The sequence below is a fragment of the Scyliorhinus canicula genome, chromosome 7, assembly GCF_902713615.1.
Source record: "Scyliorhinus canicula chromosome 7, sScyCan1.1, whole genome shotgun sequence".
Classification (NCBI taxonomy): Eukaryota; Metazoa; Chordata; class Chondrichthyes; order Carcharhiniformes; family Scyliorhinidae; genus Scyliorhinus; species Scyliorhinus canicula.
In genome coordinates, this window is record NC_052152.1 from 55,675,772 (window position 1) to 55,690,329 (window position 14,558).

Here is a 14,558-nt window from a genome sequence, read left to right on the forward strand (position 1 = left end):
GCCTCTCTTGGCATCTTCTAACCTGCTCATCTAGGCACTGGCTCATTATGAGCAGCAACCCCATCCCCCTCACTTTCTCAGCGACCTTCCCACTTAGTGCACCAGCTGTGGTCTAATCTTGCCTATTTACCTCCTGTTCAACTTGCCCCTCGCACTGCTGACCCTGTGGATTCTGCCAGCAGATTAGCCCTCACTACCCCTCTAAACGTTTGCCTCCAAAGTTCTGTTCACTTGCGAACAAGGCCCTTGCCATCCATTAACTTATTGTGGATGATTGCATTGACATCATTGCCTTAACAGAAAAGTAATGGCTTAAAGGTAATTACACCTTTTCCCTTAATGAAGCAGTCTTGCAAACACCTTCCACTACTTGTCTTGCCAAGACTGGTGTAATGCAGGATCGCTTTCATCACCAAATCTTACCTTTTGTTGACTCCCCTGCTCCACTGTCACTTTCTCTTCTTTACCGCATCTCACCTTGTTCTGCCCATCTTGCATCTCTTTCAAAATCATCATTCTCTATTGCCCTCTTAAGTATAATGAATATCACCAATATCTTCACTGCTTTCCTCCATCAGCCTCTGCAACAAACTATTTCCCAGCCTTGGTGATTTCAACCTCCATCGCAATTAATTGTGTACCTTCTCCTATGAATTCACCACCCTCTGATCCTTCTTTTATCTTTTCCTCCATGTAAACTCCCCAAACCCATATTCATGCACCCCCCACTCCCCCATTGACCTTGCTATCTCACATTGTCTTATTAATCCCATTGTATCGATTACCGATAAGACCATCCCTGATCACTTCCTTGCATCACCCACCAATCGATTACCCCTTCCATGCCACAATCCTGCCTCCTTCTGTCTATGTCCCTGGAAAAAGTATCTCATAAGCCATTTACCTTTTTTTGTTCCAATTAAGAGGAAATTTAGTGTGGCCAATCCACCTACCCTTCACATCTTTGGGTTGTGGGGGTGAGACCCACGCAAACAAGAGGAGAATGTGCAAACTCTACAGGGACAATGACCCGCGCCTGGATTGAATCCATGTCCTCGCCGCCGTGAGGCAGCACTGCTAACCACAGTGCTGCCCCCCCCCCCCCCCCCCATAATTCATTTACAACTGCAATTTCAAAATCCCAGTTGTTTGGCCTTTGACCCTCCACTTTCCACAACATTTCTGCATTGAATGTTTTGTTAAACAACACCCTCACCTCCATCTTTGATTCCTTAGTCCCCAGTAAAACCATGGCTTCCTCTCACCCTGGCCATCTCTGCTCCCTAAAGTTAAAATTGCAGACGTGGAAATGTACGCCAGATAATTGGTTTAACCATCCATGATCAGATCACTTAAAACATTATCATGTCCTGCTTACTTCTGCTAAAAATGCTCACTATTCCACGATCGTCCTGGATTGCAATGATAATTTCTGGCTTCCTTTCCTTCCAGCAACCCCTCTTAAACCTCTTTCCCCTGCCCTCTTTACCCTCACCTCCAACAATAACTGCAAGGAATCCATGGATTTCTGTGTCCATGAGAATTACCTCCTGCTCCTGTCATACGAGGAGAGACTAAATTGGTTACAAAGAAGAACAAAGAACAAAGAAAATTACAGCACAGGAACAGGCCCTTCGGCCCTCCCAGCCTGCGCCGATCCAGATCCTTTATCTAGACCTGTCTCCTATTTTCCAAGCTCTACTTCCCTCTGTTCCCGCCCGTTCATATACCTGTCTAGATGCCTCTTAAATGATGCTATCGTGCCCGCCTCTACAACCTCCGCTGGTAAAGCGTTCCAGGCACCCACCACCCTCTGCGTTAAAAACTTTCCACGCACATCTCCCTTAAACTTTCCTCCTCTCACCTTTAAATCGTGACCCCTTGTAACTGACACTGTTGTTAGAATTATATTTGTTGGAGTTTAGAAGAGTGAGAGGGGATCTCATAGAAACTTATAAAATTCTAACAGGATTAGACAGGGCAGATTCAGAAAGAGTTTTCCCAATGGTGGGGGAGCCCAGAATTAGGGATTATCATTTGAGGATAAAGGATAAATCTTTTGGGACTGAGGTGAGGAGAAAATTCTTCACCCAGAGAGTGGTAATTCTGTGGAATTCACTACCACAGAAGGTAGTTGAGGCCAAAATATTGTGTGATTTCAAGAAGGAATTAGATATAGCTCTTGGCTAAAGGGATATAGGGGGGAAAGCAGGAGCAGAATATTGATTTTGATGATCAGCCATGACGATAATGAATGGTGAAGCAGGCTCGAAGGGCCGAAAGGCCTACTCCTGCTTCTATTTTCTATGTATGTTTTTAATGTATATCACGTGGAGTGAATTGAATGGGCTAAAGACTGGCATGTGTGATGCTGGGGATCTCTGGAGAGATTGAGATGGATGGTACCATATGTATGCAACGACACCCAGCTCTACCATGTCCTTTGGCACCATCATCTAAAAACAGCATTAGTTTTCACTTGTACACTGACTACATATAGCACCTCACCACCACCTTCCTCTACTTCTTCACTATTACTAAATTATCAGATGGCTTATCTGACGTCCAGTAGTGAACGAGTACAATTTTTTCCCAATTAAATATTGAGAAAACTGAAGCCATTGTATTTGGCCCTTCAAACTCCGTTCTAGCTATCAACTCCATGCCTCTCCCTGGAAACAGTCTGAGATTAGGCCAACCTATTCGCAATCTTGCTATCACATTTGACTTCAAGATGAGCTTATGATCACACAGTTGTCCATCACCAAAACTACCTATTTCCACCTCTGCAACATTGCACAAGCTCACCCCTGATTCAGCTCATCTGCTACTGAAACTCTCAATGCCTTTGTTACCTCTAGACTTAACTATTCCGATCCACCCCTTGTCTGGGCTCCATAAACTTGCAATCAAAATTCTGCAGCCAGAGTCTTAACTCGCACCAAATTCCATTTCCCTGATGCCCCGCTGCTTGCCGATCTACATTGGCTCTCGGTCATCCATGTTTTGAAATTCTCCCTATCTCTATAATCTCCTTCAGCTTCACAACTGTCCAAGATACCTGCACTCATCTAATTCTGGACTCTTGAGCATCCCCTACTTTAATTGTTCGACCATAAGTGGCTATGGTGTCAGTTGCTGACTCAGGAATTCCCTCTCTAACTCTCTACCTTGCTTTCCTCCTTGAAGACCTTTCTTAAAACCTTTGACCAAACTTTTATTCATCTCCCCTAATATCTCCTTGTGTGACTGAGTGTCGTATTTTGTTTGATGATGCTCCCGTGAAGTGCTTGCGGATGTTAAAGATGTAATATAGGAATAAATATGTTATATTTTTATAAAATATGTGCACACTTCCCAATTTTTGACTCACTATTTCTATGTAATATTTATTGTGGAACAACTGTCAAAACTTTTCCTTTTCATTTTTAATGAAGCAATCTGACAACTCAAGTTCTTTTTCAGTGTGCATTGCTTCTCGGAATGAATTTAGTTCGGCCCAATCTCTACAGTGCAGATTTTCACAGTCTCTGCACAGTGTTCTGTAAATTATTTCAAATCTAGATGGAGGACAAACTTAAAAAGCTTTTTTCAGTTGAACTCTGTATCAAGGGTTTGGTCTCCTTATTTGAAAAAGGATTAAATTGTGATCCAAGCAATAAAAGGTTATCTGAGAGATTCATCAAAATGTAATGGAGAAGTTTTGATTTCTCCAGAATAAATATTACATGAAAGTAGTGAATCAAAAGTTACAATAGAAGCAGTTTCTTCTTGAGATGTAGGGCTTATCTTATGAAGAAAGGTTAGGCCTCTACTCATTGAAGTTTAGAGGAATGAGGTGATCTTATTGAAACATATAAGATCCTGAGGGGACTGGATAGGGTTGATATTGGGAGAATGTATCTTCTTGTGGGGGAGACTAGAACGATGGGACACAGTTTAAGAACAAGTGGTGTCCCTTTTAAGATGGAGATGAAAATTATTTTCTCTGCAGGTTGTTGGTCTGTGGAATTCTCTTCTCCAGAAAGCAGTGGATGCTTGAATTTATTCAAGGCTGAATTAGATAGATTTTTCATTGACAAAGGAGTAAAGGTTATGGGGGCAGACAGGAAAGTGGAGTTGAGACCATAACCTGACCATGATCTTATTAAATGGTGAAGCAGGTTCGAAAGGCTGAATGGTCTACTCCTGCTCCTAAGCCCTCTGATCCTATGGTTTTTTTTAAGTGTGCATGACCGAGAGGGAAATCGAATGTAATTTTAAGCAGACTTAAATGTCCAGGAAAAGAACTTCCAATACAGATTTTTTTGCACTTTGGTAACATTACACCATGTATTACTAATTAGCTGAATACAAGTAGATGTGCTTTTGGTTACCAGCAGGTTAACTTGCAATTTCTTCAATTTGGTCAGGTTGCTAATATATCCATGCCTGTGGTATCTCCTTATCCTCGAAGTGATTTCTGGATGTTCTGGCAAGTTTGTAGAATGGGTTTTGGTTTCATCTTTTGCATTATCCCATGGTCTGTGACTATGAAACACCATTTGAAATTATGTTGATGCGTTCATTAAGATGACCATCAGGATCTTCCCCCTTTCTCACTATCTGGATTACTGTAATACACTTAATGAAGGTTCGGTAATTTGCGGTGGACGCAAAGTACTGGACTACATAAAGCACTGACTATTGGGTCCTGCTTTAATCTGCCAAAACTGCTCACTGCTTCTTAAAACCTATCTCTTTGACCAAGCTTTTTGTCATCTACCCTATTAAAACCTCATGTGGTTGGGCGTCAAATTTTGATTTATAATGTTACTGTGAAGCAGCACATTGCAAAGTTCTCTTCTGTTAAAAGATGCTGTATAATTACAAGGTGTTGTTGTTAACACAGTGGATAGTAATTAGAGCTACCACTTTGAGCAGCAGAAATTGATGGCTCGTGAGCACTCAAAATTTTCTAGGTCCTAAAGAATATCAGAACTCATGGGCAATTTATCTGCACCTTGTACCTTACATACTTGAATGAGTTTTTGCTCATTAAAATAGCAGTCAAAAGCGAGACTAATGAGGAAAGGGAGGAGTATTGGAATTGCAATAGAGGGTATGGGACTAAAGGGACCTGAACAGTTTGGAGAGTATGAGAGACTGGAAATGTAATTGTGCTGTTGTTTGTTACTTTATTATGTTTCATAAAACAATTGCACAGAGAATTTTTTATCAATTTAATGAGAATATGGTGTTAATAAACTTTAGCTGGTATAAATTAGTTTTAGAGGTAGCCTGTTCTGGCATTAAAGGTGAAACATGGAAAAAAAATCATTAAAACTTTGTTTCTTGTTATAATTTATTGACTAATGGCTCTTTACATAAATATACTATTACCATTATTAGTGGTTATTATCAGGTCTAAATGGTACATTATTGCTATTTATTTATTTATGAAAATATACGCGAGTCAGATATGTTCAGTGTTATTTGCAGACATTTGGATCCAAGTTTTATTTAACATCTCATAGACCTGTACCTAAGGCTAGCTGTCTGTAACTGAATTGTTTTGAGCTTTTTTTAGTTTTCTAGATTTGTTTAATTAATTAACAAATATTTAGCTATTGGAAAATTTCTGGATTTCCATTCATAAGTGTATCCCTTGCAAAGGGATGTTTCTTTCAATACATAAGAAACAAACGACAGGCCAAAGTAGACATTGGGCCAATTCAAACTGATTCCGGAAGGCTAGTGATGGGAGACGAGGAAATGGCTGGAGAACTTAATAAGTACTTTGCGTCTGTCTTCACAGTGGGTAATATCCCAAAAATTATAGAGGGTCAGGGGGCTGAGTTGAGTATGGTTGCCATTACAAAAGAGATGGTGCTAAAAAAGCTAAAAGGTCTTAAAATTGACAAATCTCCTGGCCCCGATGGGCTACACCCTAGAGTTCTGAGGGAGGTGGCTGAAGAAATAGCGGAAGCGTTGGTTGAGATCTTTCAAAAATCACTGGAGTCAGGGAAAGTCCCGGACGATTGGAAGATCGCTGTTGTAACCCCCTTGTTCAAGAAAGGATCAAGACAAAAGATGGAAAATTATAGGCCAATTAGCCTAACCTCGGTTGTTGGTAAAATTCTAGAATCGATCGTTAAGGATGAGATTTCTAAATTCTTGGAAGAGCAGGGTCGGATTAGAACAAGTCAACATGGATTTAGTAAGGGGAGGTCGTGCCTGACGAACCTGTTAGAATTCTTTGAGGAGGTGACAAGTAGGTTAGACCAGGGAAACCCAGTGGATGTGGTCTATCTGGATTTCCAAAAGGCCTTTGATAAGGTGCCACACAGGAGGCTGCTGAGTAAGGTGAGGGCCCATGGTGTTCGAGGTGAGCTACTGGCATGGGTTGAGGATTGGCTGTCTGACAGAAGGCAGAGAGTTGGGATAAAAGGTTCTTTTTCGGAATGGCAGCCGGTGACCAGCGGTGTCCCACAGGGTTCAGTGTTGGGGCCGCAGCTGTTCACCATATATATTAATGATCTGGATGAAGGGACTGGGGGCATTCTAGCGAAGTTTGCCGATGATACGAAGTTAGGTGGTCAGGCAGGTAGTGCTGAGGAAGTGGGGAGGCTGCAGAAGGATCTAGACAGTTTGGGAGAGTGGTGCAGGAAATGGCTGATGCAATTCAACGTGAGAAAATGTGAGGTCTTGCACTTTGGAAAAAAGAATCCAAGCATAGACTACTTTCTAAACGGTGAGAAAATTCATAATGCCAAAGTACAAAGGGATCTGGGAGTGCTAGTCGAGGATTCCCTAAAGGTAAACATGCAGGTTGAATCTGTGATTAAGAAAGCGAATGCAATGTTGTCATTTATCTCAAGAGGGTTGGAATATAAAAGCAGCGATGTGCTACTGAGCCTTTATAAGGCTCTGGTTAGGCCCCATTTGGAATACTGTGTCCAGTTTTGGGCCCCACATCTCAGGAAGGACATACCGGCACTGGAGCGTGTCCAGCGGAGATTCACACGGATGATCCCTGGAATGACGGGTCTAACATATGATGAACGGCTGAGGATCCTGGGATTGTATTCATTGGAGTTTAGAAGGTTAAGGGGAGATCTAATAGAAACTTACAAGATAATACATGGCTTAGAAAGGGTGGACACAAAGAAACTGTTTCCGTTAGGCGAGGAGACGAGGACCCGTGGGCACAGCCTTAGAATTAGAGGGGGTAAATTCAGAACAGAAATGCGGAGACATTTCTTCAGCCAGAGAGTGGTGGGCCTGTGGAATTCATTGCCGCGGAGTGCAGTGGAGGCCGGGACGCTAAATGGCTTCAAGGCAGAGATAGATAAATTCTTGATGTCGCGAGGAATTAAGGGCTACGGGGAGAATGCTGGTAGGTGGAGTTGAAATGCCCATCAGCCATGATTGAATGGCGGAGTGGACTCGATGGGCCGAATGGCCTTACTTCCACTCCTATGTCTTATGGTCTTATGGTCTAAAGCACCTTTGGATATGTTTCAATATTAAAGGTATTGCATAAATGAAAGTAGTTGTTGCAGTCAAGTGACATTTAATTTCAATATGGAAGAGACAGTACACCAAGGAGTGTTGTATTCCACTGATCACCTGAGCCCTTGTTTTTAGATCAAATATTTGACCCCTGAATTTTCCTGATATTGACGAATTGGTTGTTCTCGTCATTTATGGGCCTTTTACATGTTTCTGAGCATAGACAACTCATGTACTGTAGTTGGTGAGACTAGAGAAAGAAGTAAACTGATGTCAATAAGGGCTTATTTTTCCTATTGGTTTGTTGAGATAGTACAATATTACAGTATTAGAACCTTTTCTTAAACGCCCCAGGCTTTTTTTTGACTTTGGAAAGTTCTGTGTAATAGATCGAAAGGTACTTTCCTGATCTAAACAGAATAACATGAATGAGGTGGATGCCATAATGGGGAATCTCTCTGGTGTCCAATGACACACAAAGGTGGCTTTGACTCCAAAAGTATATTTGAAAAAACTGATCATTTTGGTTCAACAGGAATGGCCCTGCTTGACTAAGATTTATTTTATTATTCTTTCATGAGATATGGGCATTGCGCGTTAGTCCAGCATTTATTTCCATCCCTAATTGCCCTTGAGATGGTGGTGGTGAATCACAATTTTAAACTGTTCAATCCATGTAGTATAGATACCGACAGTGCCATTAGGTAGGGAGTTCCAGGATTTTGACGAAAGTGATAGCGAAGAAACGCGGATATGATTCCATGTCAGGAATGCCTGGGTTGGAAGGGAACTTGCAGGGGGTGGTTTTCCCATGCCATTGTCCTTCCAGATGATACAGGTTTGGAAGATGCTGTTGAAGGAGCCTTGATGAGTTGCTTTAATGCATCTTGTAGATGGTATGTAGTCCTGCCACTGTGCATCGGCGGTGGAGGGAGTGAATGTTGCAGCTGGTTGAGTGGATGCCAATCAAGCCAGCTGCTTTGACCTGGATGGGTGTCGAGCTTCGAGCTTTGTTAGAGGTGTGCTCATCCAGGGAAATAGAGAATATTCCACCACACTCCTGACTTGTCCCTTGTAGGCGGTGAATTGGTTTTGGGACATCAGGAGGGGAGTTACCTCCTGCAGAATTCCAGTCCACGACCTGCTCTTGGTGCCACAGTATTTATATGGCTAGTCTAGTTCAGTTTCTGGTCCATGGTAACCCCTGAGGATTTTGATTGGGTGGGGGGAATTCAGTGATGGTAATACCATTGAATGTCATGGGAGGATGGTTGGATTGACCTTTGTTGGAAATGGTCATTGCCTGGTATGTGTGTGGCGTGAATGTAACTTGCCACTTGTCAGCCCAGGCTTGATTGTTGTCCAGGTGTTGCTGCATATGGACTTCAGAAAGAATACCAGAAAGCTTGACGAGATTAAAGAAAAATATATTTATATAAAAAATATAGGTAGTACAAAAATATGCCGAAGGAAAAAGAACAATGCACAATATTTTTAAGTTAAAAGCATTTTTTTAATGTATGAAGAAAATCTTTGTCACTTTTATTACCAGATAATTTTAAAATTAGTACTTTTTTGCGTCAATTTAAGAAAATTGAATGTGGTACAGTCATTAACACCATGCCGAAAAATAACTATCTAGAGTGTAAGATCTATATATAGGTGGATTAACACTTTCCATGTGACAAAGTTCTTCAGTCAATTAACAGAATGACAAAAGTGTGCAATGATTTCTCATTTAATGTTCCTGTATGGTTGTGGTTAAATGGAGAGGTGATTGTAGAAACTCTTGTGTAAACATGATGGGGCCAAGCAGCCTCCTTCTACGTTGTAACAATTTGTGATTCTAAGAAAGAACTTCTAAAACTGATTTCATTCTATCCCATTTTAATAAGGACACGGGGAGTCCACACCGAGTAAAATAAAGAACTTTGATTTATTTACAATTATGGTGTATACACATCCCAGTAGAGCCCTACTGTGTGTACTTTTGGTCGGTGCCTTACTGGCCAACCTTTTATATAATACTTAATAAATTTCTCCTGCCCCTCAGTGGGGGAGCTCATACTCTGCGAGTACCACAGGGAAGATAATCATTCACACCCTGTAAGTCCTGTGCGGGATATTACACCCATAACAATATTTTGGTTATAAACAATATTTATAAAATTGTTAATGACCTGAGTTAGCATTGGCACATAATTATTGCTTCTGTTTTTCATAGTATTGGCATCCTCTGGTATAGATTATGATGTCAAGATCTGGACACCACTTGAAGGAATACCAGCTTTTGACAGAAAACTTGCAGATGAGGTATGCAATATTTTTTGTTAATGTTTGTCCTTCAGTTGATTTGATAATGCATTATTATCTTGAGAAACATATACTAATAAATAAATGAGACCATTATCGTCAAATGAAAATTTATTATGTCCCTTATAATTATTTTCCATTGATATTCTCACCACCGAAGCTAGGCTGACTAGCCTGTAATTACTCCATCTACCCTTTCTTCCTCTTTAAGCAATACTACAATGTTTACTGCCCTGCATTCCTCTGGCATCACATTCGTAGCGAGAGAGGATTGGAAAATTATGGCCGCCGCTGCCACCATTTCCTCTTTTGTTGCTTCTTTTAACAGCCTAGATTATGTTTCATCCAGGACTGGGATTTATCTACTTTCAAAGAGAGAAAACTTCCTCTCTCACTATGTTGATTTCATTTAATATTTCACATTCTGTCTTGCTTATATTTTCACAAAAGAGAGGAAGAATAATGACGTGCAATTGGGGTTTAATTATTGCGACAACTGTACATGAAATGCATTACTAAAGAGAAAAATCTAGATGAATCGGTTCACAGGAATATTAATTTATTGTTAATGGCAGATTTGGCTTATGAGCACCTGATCATTTCAGTGTAGATCAAAGGATTCCTACTACCAAAGACATTTAAAAATTGATGTTATGAATTTCACTGATTCTTCATCAAGTAATGAGATAGAATAATGCATAATAGAGCAATGCAGCAGAGTGATTGCTCCATTCGGGGTGCATTCCCTGCAACAGAATGCTGAGGCCCTAAGCTCCCCAGAAATTATGCCTTGTGCCCCAATACGATGGAGCCAATGTGACCTCAAAATCTGATGTCAAAGAGTTGTGTAATTATCAAGCCAGTGTCACTGGGGTCAAGTTCAGAAGTCTTGGAATCGGATTGCTTCATCAGTGGAGAAGGCTGATTACTTTGGTGGTCTGGTGCAAAGGGAAGGAGGCCTTCAGTTCTTGGTCCACTATTATCGCTTCATCTCCTTTGCTATGTTTCTACCAGGTTTCTGCATGTTTGTGCTGAATTTAGTGAAGAAACGCTTCCGACTGCAGTTTTACAATTCGTATTGATTGAGGGATAGCGGGGGTCAGGAATGACGGTCAGTTGGGGTTGTTTAAATGTGCAGTCGGGTAGAGTAGTCTTGCTCCTGTGGGCTCTACATTAGCTGAGTACTGGTTTCTTTCAGTATAGCTGGTTCTGGGTTCTTCAGGATAGGTCAGTCTTCAAGAACAACTCTCAAGCAGGAGTTCGCCCCATTGATATGCAAATAAAGGGCCTGGGATCTACTTTAAGCATGGGTAATGAAGTCTTTATGTTTGTCCTAACCCAATCTGGCAGTCAGTGCACATCCAGTTGGAAATATGCACATAATTCCTCTGTCATATTGGGGCCTTGCTAGCCCGAGTACTCAAAACAAAATATAGGTGCTGCATGGTCCAAATTCTGGGCCATTTCTATGGTAAGGTCTTGACAAATGAATACCATTCAATTGTTTCCCCCTTATTAAAGATTGGAAGCTGTAGCAGCACGTAGGTCCAGTTAGGTTTGCATCAGTCTCCTCTGTTGCAGGCTTGAAATCAACCTTTGACATTTTTTCATCACGCATTGCGTTTTTTTCCTTTCTTCTATCATGGGATGGGATGTTGCCCATCTCTATTTTCCCTTGCACAGAGTGATTTGCTAGGCCATTTCAGAGGCCACTTAAGAGTCAACCACATTGCTGTGGGTCTGGAGTCACGTGTAGGCCAGACCAGGTAAGAATGGCAGAATTCCTTCCCGGATCAATTTTTATGACGATTGATGATAGTTAGGCTAACATTACTGAGAATATCTTTATATTCCAGATTTATTACTTGAATTCAAATTCCACCAGCTGCCATGGTGCGATTTGAATCCTTGTCCCCAGAGCACTATCCTGGGTCTCTGGACTACTGGTCCAGTGACATGCCACCATCAATCTGCAACATCAGTTTTCTTTTTCCACTCTTTTATGCATTCAAACTGGAGCAAGCCGCTGCTGCTACCAGCTGTGTGGTCAAAATGGATAAATCTATCAGTGTGTGAACAGTATTATGACAAGAGGTTTCCTCGACTGTGCCCCACCAAATTGAACCTGATGAAGCCATCGACACAGATAGTAGAATTCTGACTGGAAATCACAGCCATACAGTGCTGGAAAGTAGCATGCCAAAGAGTTTGTATATAGCTAACAGGTCCAGTCAGTTGTCCACAGCAGCTTAATGGATGGGATGGGAAAGCGAGACTAAAGAGTGATGGATTTGAAATCCCACTCCAGAGACATTCGTTTTTCCCGTTGAACTTTGATATCATTGAGACTTCATTGCAATTTCAGCACGTTTTGCAAATCACTCCAGGTTTACCTTGTAAAAAGAAAAAATTGGAAGTTTTGCTACTATTGCCGCCTTTAATCTTGCCATTTAATTTGAGAGATTAATTTTTTCACTTGATTCAGATGAAACTGGTGATTTTTAAAATTGTAAACTTCTAAGAAAAGCTCCACTTGTGATGTATAAGAATTTATGGTTGCCAGCTGCTTTCTGTTGGGAGTTTGTTGTGCACTGACCAATGTTTAGAGCAGGCCTTGTCAAAGTCGGAGACGCGACCCGCAGGCTGGTGTCGGGAGGGTCGCGAAGCCATCTGTCTCGGTGCTCCCGATCGCGCAAATCCGCGTGCAACAGCTGCCTTTTTTTAAAAAAACAATTTTTATTAAGATTTTTACAAAATATAAACATCACAACAGTATTAACAGAACAACCGCAGTAAAAACCCAAGAACAACACTCACCCAACTTCAAAAGCAACTGCAAACAAAAGAAAAACAAAAAAAAACACCCAAACAACAAAAGGGAAAGAGATAACACCCACCCACATCCCACAAACCCATGTACACAGTTCTCCCTCCCACTGAACCAAACCCCCCCCCCCCCCCCCCCCCCCCCCCCTCCGCCGGGCTACTAGGGACGCAAAGGCCAGAACACCGGCCTCCTTCGCCTCCTGCACTCCCGGCTCCACTGCAACCCCAAAAATTGCGAGTCCCCAACCTGGCTTGACCCTGGATCCCACCACCCTCGACACCGTCCTTGCTACCCCCTTCGAAAACTCCCCCAGCGCTGGGCACGCCCAAAACATATGGCATATGGGCGTGGTTCACTGGGTTCCCTGAGCACCTAGCATACCTGTCTTCGCCCCCGAAAAAACCTACTCGTCCTCGTCCCAGTCATGTGGGCCCTTTGCAGCACCTTGAACTGTATGAGGCTAAGCCTCGCACAGGAAGAGGAGGAATTCACTCTCTCCAGGGCATCCGCCCACGTCCCCTCCTCAATCCCCTCACCCAGCTCCTCTTCCCATTTCCCCTTCAGTTCCTCCACTGAGGCCTCGTCTACCTCCTACATTACCCGGTATGTGTCCGAAATCCTCCCTCCTCCAACCCACACCCCCGAGAGCACCCTGTCCCGCACCCCACGTGGGGGCAGCAAGGGGAACCCCTCCACCTGCCGCCTGGCAAACGCCCTCTCCTGCATGTACCTAAACATGTTCCCCGGGGGGAGCACAAACTTCCCCTCTAACTCCCCCAAGCTCGCGAACCTCCCCTCCACAAACAGGTCCCTCAACCTCCTAACCCCTACCCTGTGCCAGCCCAGAAATCCGCCATCAATGCTCCCTGGGACAAACCGATGGTTCCCCCGTATCGGGGCCTCCATCGAGCCCCCCACTTCTCCCCTATGCCGTCTCCATTGCCCCCAAATTTTGAGGGTAGCCGCCACCACCGGGCTCGTGGTATACCTCGTTGGAGGGAGCGGCAACGGCGCCGTTATCAGCGCCTCCAGGCTCGTGCCCACACAGGACGCCACCTCCATCCTCCTCCATGCTGCCCCTTCCTCGTCCATTACCCACTTACGCACCATCGCTGCGTTGGCAGCCCAATAGTACCCACAGAGGTTGGGCAATGCCCTATCCCTGCCCTGTTGCAGGAACACTCTTCTCACCCTCTGAGTCCCATGCGCCCACACAAATCCCGTAATACTCCTGTTGACCCTCCTAAAAAAGGCCTTCGGGATAAGGATGGGGAGACACTGGAACAGGAACAAAAACCTCGGGAGCACCGTCATCTTAACGGACTGCACCCTCCCCGCCAGTGACAGCGGTAACATATCCCACCTTTTGAACTCCTCCTCCATCTGCTCCACCAACCTTGTGAGGTTGAGCTTGTGCAAGGCCCCCCCAGCTCCCAGCCACCTGGACTCCTAGGTACCTGAAGCTTTTCCCTGCCTGCTTCAGTGGGAGCCTACCAATCCCCTCCTCCTGATCCCCCGGGTGCACCACGAACAACTCGCTCTTGCCCAGGTTCAGCTTATACCCAGAGAAGCTCCCGCATTCACTAAGAACCCTCATCACCTCCGGCATCCCCCCCACCGGGTCCGCCACATACAGCAACAGGGCATCCGCATAAAGTGACACTCGATGCTCCTCCCCACCCCGCACCAGGCCCCTCCAGTTCCCTGACTCCCTCAACGCCATGGCCAGGGGCTCAATTGCCAACGCGATTGCCAACGCGAAGAGCAAGGGGAACAGGGGACACCCCTGTCTCGTCCCCCGTAGCTACACTCGCCATCGGGGCCTCATAGAGCAACCTCGCCCAACGGATAAACCCCTCCCCAAACCCAAACCTCTCCAACACCTCCCACAGATACTCCCACTCAACCCTATCAAAGGCCTTCT

At 43.7% G+C, this 14,558-nt stretch overlaps 1 protein-coding gene across 4 annotated transcripts in view; it reads left to right on the forward strand.

Moving 5' to 3' along the window:
- The window catches only part of dcaf6 (ddb1 and cul4 associated factor 6), a 191,470-nt gene that overhangs the window by 170,211 nt on the left and 6,701 nt on the right, over positions 1-14,558 (forward strand). For all 4 annotated transcript variants that reach the window (XM_038802065.1, XM_038802067.1, XM_038802069.1 and 1 more), the window contains one exon: positions 9,719-9,807. In XM_038802065.1, coding sequence (XP_038657993.1) covers positions 9,719-9,807 — 89 coding nt within the window. The remainder of the gene's footprint in view (positions 1-9,718; positions 9,808-14,558) is intronic.